The 11433-nt window shown below is 46.3% G+C and overlaps 1 protein-coding gene across 5 annotated transcripts; it reads right to left on the reverse strand.

Annotated features, from left to right (window-relative positions):
* Window positions 1-26: 26 nt before the first annotated feature.
* On the reverse strand, window positions 27-9399 carry tmprss4a (transmembrane serine protease 4a). Of its 5 annotated transcripts, none has more exons than XM_067245729.1 (14): window positions 9190-9399; window positions 8884-9107; window positions 5924-5981; window positions 5494-5646; window positions 4871-5023; window positions 4562-4688; window positions 4053-4172; window positions 3372-3415; window positions 2701-2863; window positions 2229-2395; window positions 1730-1825; window positions 1461-1603; window positions 1168-1317; window positions 27-992 (listed from the first exon to the last, which is right to left on the reverse strand). In XM_067245729.1, exons 2-14 carry the CDS (start codon window positions 8887-8889, stop codon window positions 981-983), a joined length of 1392 nt encoding a protein of 463 aa, XP_067101830.1. In that variant the 5' UTR covers window positions 8890-9107; window positions 9190-9399; the 3' UTR covers window positions 27-980. The 5 variants fall into 5 exon arrangements, with proteins under 5 accessions (XP_067101830.1, XP_067101832.1, XP_067101831.1 ...); XM_067245731.1 differs by adding an exon at window positions 7388-7451 and having other exon boundaries at window positions 8884-9398; XM_067245730.1 differs by adding an exon at window positions 7388-7454 and having other exon boundaries at window positions 8884-9398.
* Between the last annotated feature and the right edge of the window lie 2034 nt (window positions 9400-11433).

Raw genomic sequence — 11433 nt, forward strand, 5'->3', positions numbered from 1 at the left:
ACAGCAGCAGATTCTGGCCAGGCCAGTCGAAGCAAGGCGTTTATTGCACATTATTGTCATTTTTATGTAATATCATATTTACAAGTACATAAAAACAATGGCACCAATCAATTATTTACATTCAAACAGCTTACACAGGCAACCACCAAGTATACAATATATACAAAAATACAATCAATCATTTTCTCTTCACAATTACACTCAATGGACCAGCAAAACTGTGAGGTCCAGATCCAGAACAGGCTGAAAACTCGAGGTGGCACAAAACCTGGACTGGAGTGGCTTCAGCTGATGGTACTGGCAGGGTTGTGGATCGACAGTCGGTCGGTCTAGACAGGTGTGTCGAGACAGCTGATCACAGGGCTGGTCAGTGTTTGTTAGCTGAGCCAGCTCAGCGGTGTGGTCCAGTATGGTACAGGATGTGTACTATATACGGCTCTGTCATCCTGTTTTGGGGAAACTAGTGACTTGGCCACTTAACAACTCATTCAAGTTAAATGAATCAAACGGGGAATACATTGGCACTCCCAAGATCAAGTAGGATGGCTGGTTTCTATCAAAAATATCTACAATACACCACTCGTTCCTTGTATGTGTGAGTGCAATCAACAGTATACAGTACAAATGTCCCTCATCAATCACCCTAAATGGAAAGAAATGGTCAAATTGCACATGTAAAAGTAAACGCTGTTCACCTCCTGTTACAAAAAGTATATCCACTCCTCACCTCTGTAATCCCTAATACCAGGTATGTCAGTGTGTGTGTCTGTGTGTTATGACCATATGGTCCCCTGAGATGGCACCTAAAACTACATGGAATGAACCAATGAGAGCAAGTGTTTTGTATTTGTGTTTTTCTGAAGACTTCTTTCTTTTGTCTTCTCAGTGCATTTCTCTCTCTCTTTCTCTCACACCCTCACAAACAATCTCTCTGAGACACACGCGCCCAGTGCAGTAGTAGTAGATCATGGTGTGGAACTTCAAGGGTTTGCCTGTAAAAACAAAACCGTTATTGTCAACAACAAAATAGTGTTGGTCAAAGCTGAATGACAACAACATTTAAAGTATATTGTTACATGTCATGTATATATATTGTTTGATCATGTGAATGCAAAACACGTTGACACACACACCACACTGACTACACACACACACAGCTCCACTCACCTCCATGACAGTGTGTATCCAGTTGAGCATCTCATCCACGTTAGAGTACACGCCTGGACGGCCCGCCCTCGCACAGCCAACCCCCCAGCTGACCACGCCCACCAGCCTCCAGCGCCCCGACAGGTAGACCAGGGGGCCGCCACTGTCGCCCTACAGACGCAGCACCAGGGTCACAGGTCAACAGGGTCAGATACTTCCTGGTATGGGCTGTGGTCTTTAATGGTTCAGGAACTTCCTGTTGCCCGTGTGTGTGTGTGTGTGTGTGTGTGTGTGGGGGGGGCGTGTCCTCTTACCTGACAGGCGTCGACCTTGCCCTCCTTGAAGCCGGCGCAAAGCATCCTGGGAGTGATGGCAGAGCCGTAGATGTTGGAACTGGAGCACTGAGATGTGGAGATGAGGGGGACGTTGGCCTTCTGGAGCACTGGAGATACCTTCCCTGGAGGGAGGAGATGATCAGAAGAAAGATGATGATGATGATGGTGAGGATGGTGATGATGGTGATGATGGTGATGATGGTGATGATGATGATGATGATGATGATGAGGCAGAGGGGGTTGCTCACCTTTCTCCTCCAGGTATCCCCAGCCTGTCACCACCATGGAGGCCTCAGCAGGGAGGTACAGATCCTTGGGGGGCAGACACACTGGCAGACGTGACCCTGCGACACACACACACGTGTTACATATGATTGTCATGGGGTTTCACAAAGATACTTTAATTCTACATATTCATAAACACACGAGGATGAATAAAATGGTAAATATTTATCAGTATACATCTTTAGTGCTAACTCAGTCATTTGGAAATGTATACCTATAGTCCCCACTTACAGTCAAGCACAGGAGTAATTTTCTTTGAAAGAATTAGCTTCCCACCATTTAAATAAGGTTCATAGAAACATGTCCTATTATATACTGTGACCACTAGAGGTCAGTATACATTAAAGTTCAACTTCATCTCACAACAAGGAAGTCTGTTGCTATGGGAACCTTCTACAGTGAGAAAGCGTGTGTTGCTATGGGAGCCTTCGACAGTGATGAAGAGCACGTCGCTATGGTTACCTCCCACGGCGATGGGGCTGCTGAGCCTCATCATGGCCAGGTCGTAGTCGTTGGCAGTGGGGCGGTACTCTCCGTTCAGGATGATCCTGTCCACACTGGAGCCTCCCAGAGTCCCCATGTAGGTCCTCCCGGACACCACCCTCCACCTGCTCACCTCCTTCTTACTCCTGCAGGGGGGAGGAGAATAGGGAAGGGAGGGGGTGGGGTGGAGAGAAGATGCGAGGGAGTTGAGGTGGGGGAAGGATGAAGTGAAGTTAACAGAGAAAACGTAATTATTTTGTGGAATGTCTTGTGTGTGCGAGCATGTGTGTGTGACATGTCAATCCCTGTGTGTGTGTGTGTGTGTATGTCTGGGTATATGAAGATGTGTATGTCAATCCCTGTGTGTGTGTGTGTGTGTGTGTGTGTGTCTGTCTGGGTATATGAAGATGTGTATGTCAATCCCTGTATGTGTGTGTGTGTGACTACTAACCCAGAGAAGCAGTGTGCTGCCGTGACGACCCAGTTAGGTGACACCAGCGAGCCTCCACAGGAGTGCTGTCCGTTTTGCTGCAGGCTGACCTGCCAGGGCCAGTTCTCTATGACGGCGTCAGAACCCCCCACAATACGCTCCTGGATCCCCACATGCCCACAGTCTGACACACACACACACATACGCACACACACACGCACATACACACATGTGCATACACACACCAAAAAGACGAAAATAATGTCAACTCAAAGTCACATTGAGCACATTTATCACAATACGCAACCTAAAAATTAACATTGAAAGTAAAGGGAATTTGAGCAACATCTCTGGGTGTTAAACATTCCGGGGCTCAGTGTTTGACTGTCAGGAGGGCATGTCGTACTGGCTGCCTCATGCTGTCTGACTGCCTGGGAACGAAGGGAGTCTTCAGGTCTGTTAGCTGTACATGTGTGGGCCTGCTACTGCTATGTTGAGAGGTGTCAACCTGCCTAACAGGTCCTTAGAGGGACAGGGAGTCAGAGCAGGCGTGCTGGCACTTGTGTTTTTCCATGTTGATGTGGTGACCACTCTCAAACGTTCTTTGGTGTGAAAACCCCTTTCACAATGACTGGTGGAGGGAGCGAGGGTCTGTGTGTGTGTGTGTGTGCCATCTGAGAGACCAGGCTTACCTGAGCAAGTTAAGGAGATCACAGATCCTGAGGGGCACACTTTGCTGTCAACACAGAACACAGTATTAGCACACACACACAAACTCATGTTCAGTCACACTGGTTGTTTCCAGTCTCCTGAAAATATTACAATGTACATTACCTCTATTTATGGAAATAAAGAGGAAGATAAAAGTGTGTGTGTGTAAATGAGAGATAAGTACAAAAACAAACAGAGAGGTTGGGCACAGAGTTGTTTAACCAGGGAAGGCCAGGGAAGGGAAGGCCTATGGCACTCAGCCAAACCACCATAAGGACAGAAGTCATATTCATCTTCTTTATCTTATTTTAGCTAACCTTTGTAACATTAGACCATGCTATGATGTAGTGTAGCACTGTTATCAGTTAACCATGTGCCCAGCCTTCTCCTCCTGTAAGGCAGGAACACTCTGGACAAGAGCACAGCTGGGTTCAAAACTGCTTGAGTTTCATCAACGGATCAGAGTTACGACAGCTCTACTCTGGAATTAGATGTCGGGTAAATCATTTAATCTCTCTGTTCGGAGAAGAAGCTTTTAGTAGTTGAAATTTATCAACTGAGGTTGAAGGCCTACGGATAGAGGCTGGAGGCCCAGAGATGGAGGTTGTAGTCCCTGGCTGGAGGTTCCTTAACAGAGGCCTAACAGACTCCCTGCTGCTTACCGTTGGGTGACAGACAGGTTTATGGGCGTGGTCTTGGACGCGGCGATGACGGATGAAAAGACTCCGGTCTTGATGGCCGAGGAGAGGGTTCCCACCTGGACGGGACGGCTGCTGGGGGTACTGGGGGGTGGGGGGACGGGGGGGGGACAGGAAGGAGAGACAGCATAGTTAAAAAATTGTCCCGATGAATCAAACTTGCTTTGAACCGAGGTGGAATAAACTGAACATTCTACTATATGTAGCCACACATGGCTTTGGAATAGCCTGAATGGAAGCCATCTTGGCTGTCACTTCCAGGAACTCTTTATGCTGAGGTCACTGAGGTGAACACCTTTGTGTTCAGTCTCAACCTGATTGGTATATTAGTCCATCTAGTTCCATTTAATTATGAAGGGAGGTAGAGAGAGGGGGAGAAGTATGGAGAGAACAAGAGAGAGTGACAAAAGGAGAAAGAAAGAGAGAGGGAGTGTGTGTGTGTGTGACAGAGAAGTCTCTTATTCAGAACTCACTGTGTGTATCCCAGCTGTTTACAGGCTGTGTCTGTGTGCTGTTGGGTCCAGTCATCACTACACACAGTCATCCAGCCCGGCCCAGAACTGTAGACCTGCAGCACACTGCTGTTGCCCAGGAGACGCACTAGAGGAGGGTGGGGAGATTGTTGAACACATATACATATCTATATCTATCTATATCTATGTCTATGTATTTGTGTTTATGGCATCTCTCTGTGTCTCAGTGTTTGTACAGTGATGTCTCAGGGCTTGTGTGTGTACAAGTGTGTGTACGTGTGTAAGTGTGTGGATGAGTGTGTGTATTACCTGGAAAGGTGGTGTTGACTGTGAGACTGGACACGCAGGTTTTCTCATCCTCTCCCCCTGAACAGTCCTCCTTGCCGTCACAAGCCTGGTCTAAAGGGATGAACTTCACCGAACCCGAGCAGAAGAAGAACTTGCTTTCGATCAGCTGCTTGACTGGGGGAGGAGAGGAGAGAGGAGAGAGGAGGAGAGGAGGCGAGAGGGGAGAGGGGAGAGGGGAGAGGGGAGAGGGGAGAGGGGGGAGGAGAGGAAAGAGGAGTGGAGAAATCCCTTAGAGTTCTAGGTTGTTTTCTTGAAATACAAACTAAGTATACAACTGTCCTAGAGTATTCTCGCTGTAGTATACAACTGTTCCCTAGTATTCTTAATGAAGTGTACAACTTTCCCCTAGTGCAGTGTTCCGCAGGGACCACTCCTGCTTCAACATTCCTAATTCAAACGAATGGGCCATTGACAAGTCATGCAAAACCCTGATAATGACCCTCCATTTGAATCAGGTGTATCAGCTGTGTTGGAGCAGGGAAACATCTAAAACAAGTCGAACAGTGGGCCCTCAGGACCAGGGTTGAAGACCACTGCCCCAGTGTACTAACTGAAGTATACAACAGTTCCCTTGGTGTACTTACTGAAGAAAATAGCTGTGGCCAGTATTCCCAGTACCACCAGTACAGTGAGGACCGTGAACAGAACCCTCTTGCTCTTTGAACCCTCCTTCTGGGGCTTCTGGGGTTTCGGTGGGACCGTCATTGACTTTCTGCGTCTGCCGGGCCTGGGGACGACTGGGGGAGGGGTGGGGGGTAGGGGATGGAGGGACAGGGATGGTAGGATTTGGAGGGAATGGGAGGTGAAGGGAGATGGTGATAGAATGGAAGGGGAGGGGAGGGGGGAGTTGAGAAGGGAGGTGAAATGACGGAGGGAGGGATGAATGTAGGAGAAATTGCGGGAGAGAAAAAAGAGGAACCTCTTACTCCATGTAAGCGTGGGAAATTTGGACTTCACAAAGACATACACTCAGACATTATAGCATTATAATAATTTTAGGTAAGCATCACCTACCTGGTTCAGTAGGATGCAGGGGTCTAGTACTCTCTAATACTGCAATGGTCGTAGCAGTCTGGATGTAGGGGAGAGAGGGAAGAGAGATAGACAGACGAAGGGAAAGAAAGAGATAAAGAGAGCAAAGGAAAGAGAGATAAAGAGAGAGAGAGAGACCAAGGGAAAGACACAGATAGAGATTTTTAGCATTATGATAGTTAACATTAGTTTTAATTTGATGGCAAGCCTGCACATGCTCATAATACCTCCAGTCACACTGTGATAGGACAGACCAGAGGGAAACTGCAAGTCATGTGACCTCCTCTGCATTTGAAGTCACAAAGGCCTCATGGCCGTCATTACTGATCAACAAATGATACTCCCGTCAGCACAATAACAAGTGTTGTATACTTTACATCAGGCATTCACACACAGAACCCCCCCTCCCCCCACACACACACACACTCACACCTAACGTACAGTGATCTCATCAATCTCACCATCACGATAATGATATAATCAAATTCATCACCATGCTGTTCACTGGATGGACAGAAAAACGGACAGATGGCCTCTCTCTTTCCACACACACACACACACACACACACACACACACACACACACACACACACACACACACACACACACACACACACACACACACACACACACACACACAATTTTTACATTGATTCTGCAAATGTGGAAGTGATTTGAATATAATTTGCATGAGTACTTCTGTTATTCTGTTCTGTTCTCGTGATGATGTTCAACAGAGAGTAACACACACACAAACACACATACACACACACGGGGAGGGATTGGAATGTGGATGAACAGGTTCTCTGACTGTTGTTTTGGATAAGGAGAGTGTGTGTGAGAGGGATTGAGAGAGAGAGAGAGAGAGAGAGAGAGAGGGAGAGAGAGAGAGAGAGAGGGAGAGAGAGATAGATAGAAAGGGAGATTGACGAGAAAAGAGAGGAAGAAAAACAGAGGGAGAGAGAGAGAGAGAGAGAGAGAGAGAGAGAGAGAGAGAGAGAGAGAGAGAGAGAGAGGGAGGGAGGGAGGGAGGGAGGGAGGGAGGGAGGGAGGGAGGGAGAGAGAGATAGATAGAAAGGGGGATTGACGAGAAAAGAGAGGAAGAAAAACAGAGAGAGAGAGAGAGAGAGAGAGAGGGAGAGAGAGATAGATAGAAAGGGAGATTGACGAGAAAAGAGAGGAAGAAAAACAGAGAGAGAGAGAGAGAGAGAGAGGGAGGGAGGGAGGGAGGGAGGGAGAGGTCTGACAGGACTGCCATTCAGCTCTTTCCACCAAACTGCCTCTACTGTTCTGCCTCCACCATACAGCCTCCAGTAAACTGTACCTACAGTAGCAGCACTCTCAATAACACGTATATCAGAGTAAGAGGAGAGGAGAAAGATCACAAATCCGTTGCCCTGGTCAACACACATAGCATCTATGCTCTGACACAAAGGAAGGACTTACTGTTCTTGGTTGTGTGTGTTCTAGAGGGTGCTGTCAGGTTTGTTTGCATGCAGCCTCGAAGTGTCTGCTGGTGTAAAGTAAGAACTGACAATCATATACCGTCTAAAATGCTGTATGGTTCCATATTAAGCTTACTTATGACCCGATCTACTTCACTGTTAGATAAATGTGTTTATTGAACGGTAAGGTGATTCTGAAAACCTTTTAAACTCTGATGTATTTGAGATTGTTGAATGAAGAAATCGAATCATTTTTGTGTCTGTTTAGTGTGGTTACATTGGGTGGATCCAAAAAGTCAAGACTCTCTACACAAACACAGGGGATGAGATTTGCATGATGATCGAAACTGCACTTGAATATGTGTTTGAGTACTGGGAGAAGAAGACACACACACACTCAGCATACAGCAGTGTGTTGAGGAACAAGCTGACATACAAACAACAAACAAGAACAGGAACAAAGAATGCGGACCTAGGGGAGGAGTGCAGCAAAGGGCTCAGGTCACCCTCCAGAATGACAAACTCCCTAAATACCTGCTCTGCCTCCTCAAACCAGTCATGACGCCAGCTGACGTAAGACATATAAGACAAAGCAAAACTAGATATCCACACAGAAAAATCGTTGCTCAAAAAAACGTTGCGGCTGAAAGTTTGATTTAAAAGTGACATTGATACCCACGTCAAAGTATTTTCACCAACCGCAGTTATATCATACCTCGTGTCAGTTAATGCTAAGCACTTAGGTGTGGCCAGGTTCATCATCTATTGATCCCATGATTGTTGTTTATAGTGGAGTTTTATACGGGCTGTTTGTTAATCTCATGTTCCCATGATGGCAGTTGGTTTTGGAGTTTGTCCCCCAGTAAAGCATGTTGGCAGGAGTACTGCCAGGACATGGAGCAGTGTTTGAAATGAAGGGTTGGGGGCTGAGATAGGCCCAGATCCCCTATATGTAAGAGACCCCCCATAAAAGAGAAAAATGTGCACTTGGGGGTTCCCCGGCTTTTAGTGATACCCATCAAACATCCACCATGGGACAGTCACACAGACCTTACTTTTAAATGTTGACTTGACATGCACTGATACTACACCCACATTCTAGTTCTAGTTTAATGCTAACAATTTTGGAGTTAGTTACCTTGTGCGCTAGTTAGTTACAACCACTTAGGCTACTTAGCTAGCTAGTAATTTATGTTAGCTATAGTTTGTTGAAACTTTATCAGGTGACCACATACTAACACAGAATGTAGGAAAGTACGTACAAGGTTATAACTAGTTACAAGGTCTGTTCACACAGTGTGTGATTATACTTTAAGAACCATGTCACATAAAGCCTGTTTTAAATGTTATTTTACAACATGAAATATCACATAGGGTTTCTTTGTTTCTTGCAGTCCAAACCTGACATCTTACCTCACTTGTGTCTTTTCTAAACCCTAACGTCTGACAGTACGCAGTGTGAGCTGGCGGTTGTTCCTATGCGGAAACTTCACTCACCCTCATGGTGCTCCTCTGCAGGCCCAGAAACACCTCCTTTGATGGGGACAGGGAACAAGCAAGGTCCCCCTCTCTCTCTGGTAGTGGAACTCCCAAGATGACTTCTCCACCTTCCACCAAAGCTCTGTCTTTCTAAAAAGCTCTCTCTCTCTCTCTCTCTCTCTCTCTCTCTCTCTCTCTCTCTCTCTCTCTCTCTCTCTCTCTCTCTCTCTCTCTCTCTCTCTCTCTCTCTCTCTCTCTCTCTCTCTCTCTCTCTCTCTCTCTCTCTCTCTCCGTCTCTCTCTCCCTCTCTCTCTTTCTCTTTACAATGTTTGTTCCCCTTCCTTTCCCCAGTTCTTTGTTTCTAACTCCAAAGCTTTGTAACTGGAGCTGTCTTGCGGGCTGCCAAACTTTCCTGACTGCAAAGTCCCGCGGCTCTAATCAGAGTTGTCGGCGTATATTGATGTGTTTCCACGCTACACAGCTCCTCTGGGATTTGTGGTAAATGACCCTGCTGCCAACAAACAAAACTCAGCCACTTGTGGTAACTGGACACCTTTATGCCCTCGTCTTTCTCTTTACCTGTGGGTGCCTCCCTCCTCTTCTCTCCTCCCACTCACTCCCGCTGTCCAAAGCTGGTAGATAGTTAGGTTGTGTGTTTTGTTTTAAATCTTTCTTTTCTCTTTGTCTGTCTCTCATTCTCTTCTTTCTTCACTAATCCTCCTTTTTCAATTTTTCTGTGTTGTACTTTTACATCTTGCACGCTTTATCCAACTTCAACGTTATGTAGCCAAAACATTCAGTCAGTTAAAAAGACACCAATTGTGTGCATGTGTCTTTGTGTGTGTATGCGTGTGTGTGTTTATGTGTGTGTGTGTTTGCACTGAAACCCTCGGGGCAGGGTGTGCTTGACTCTCTTAACTGTCTTGTTATGACTGTCATTAAGAAAACACGACAAATTAGTATCACTGCCTACTGACTCAGACAATCACGCGTCACGTGATTTAGCATCAACTTCTCAACCCAAACTGTCTCAAGAGTTTTGTAAATACCATGGGACGTCACCCTCATCAACTCTGAACAGGAAACAAGATATTCCTGACACAGAACACTGCCCCATCTCCCTCTCTGTGTTACTGTGTCAACTCTGTTTCACATTCCCACAAACACCTGCCAGCCCTCCTTCCCTCTCCTTCCCGGCCTCTTCAACTCGACCTGGATTATGGTAACCCAAATGGGCGAGGTGCCAGCAGACGTAGTCGTGTTCCCGAGGGGCCGAACCTGACACCCCTCCAGACCCCTGCTGACACTTCTCCTATGTTTCCTTCCCAGTCGAACCACCAGGACGGCGATATGTCACTGATAACTGTTTGACGTCGGCTAACATCTCTGCTGAACGTCAGTTACAGTCAAGGCTCCACAGCCATGCCCTACTTCCTAGTTTCCAGTTATGTGTAGGATAGCTAGTCCTATAGGGAATCTGTGACACATTTACCCATTGAAAAACCACCATCAGTCTTGAATAGAATGATAAAAGCTCTCTGACACAGATCTCATTCAGAGATAAGGAGAGACAGAAACAGAGGGAAAGTGAAAAATAGAGAGAGATATGGAGATAGAGAGATTTGGAAAGATTTGGCGAAAGAGAGTGAGAGAGAGAAATAAATGGAGATAAAATGAGAAAGAGAGAGAGGGAAAAAAGAGAGAAAGCAAACCAGGAGAAAGAGAAAGAGAGTCTGCTCCTCTCGTCTAAGCAACAGTTGATTATAAATGTGCAACCCGGACTGTTTGAAGTCTTGACCTTTTGAACCCTGACCCCCTGCTCAGCCACCCTTCAGGTGTGGAACAATGGATATTGGGGCAGGACACCCCCCCCTATCTTCTTTGTCCATTTCATGTATTGATTGATTATCGGCCTCAGAGTCCAATACACAGTTTCCAGGAGACTGAAGCAGGGGTGATTAGTGGTCAAGAATTCTGCACGCCCTAAGAGATCAAGCTACTGTCAGAGATGGAGCTTCTGTACTGTACATCACAGTGTTGTTAGTTCACTCCAGACACCCTGCAGTATACAGAGTTACACAGGTAAAACATTTACAGATTTGTACTGTTGAACCCGGAAACTTGCTAACAAATACATTCTTGTTTGGAAGACATTGAAAAGACCACACGTATAATGCCAAGATACTGGTTGGTTTCAACAAAGCAGAACATGATTACCGATTACCATTGGGCACAGAAAAACAAGATCTGCACACATGCATTTTAACTGCATTTTACTAATTACACAAACATCACCAGAAGGCACCGAAGGTTGAAACATTTTCCCCAGACATGACTAAAAAGTTCTACACTTACTGCACATGTGGTGGTAGGATGTTCTTGGTCGGTGTCCACTGGTTGTCTCAAGACTTGTCTGGTAGTCTGGGGCTGGTGGTAGGAGCTAGAGGGGGAAAGGGTGACCAGACAGAGGTATGTGCTCCACCTAGAAGTCCTGAAGTATTCAGTTGGCCCGGTCTGAACACAGAAACCGACAATCTCTTACTTGAAACAACGGGAATGTTTTACTAG

This window comes from Osmerus mordax, chromosome 11 (assembly GCF_038355195.1).
Source record: "Osmerus mordax isolate fOsmMor3 chromosome 11, fOsmMor3.pri, whole genome shotgun sequence".
NCBI classification, from domain to species: Eukaryota; Metazoa; Chordata; class Actinopteri; order Osmeriformes; family Osmeridae; genus Osmerus; species Osmerus mordax.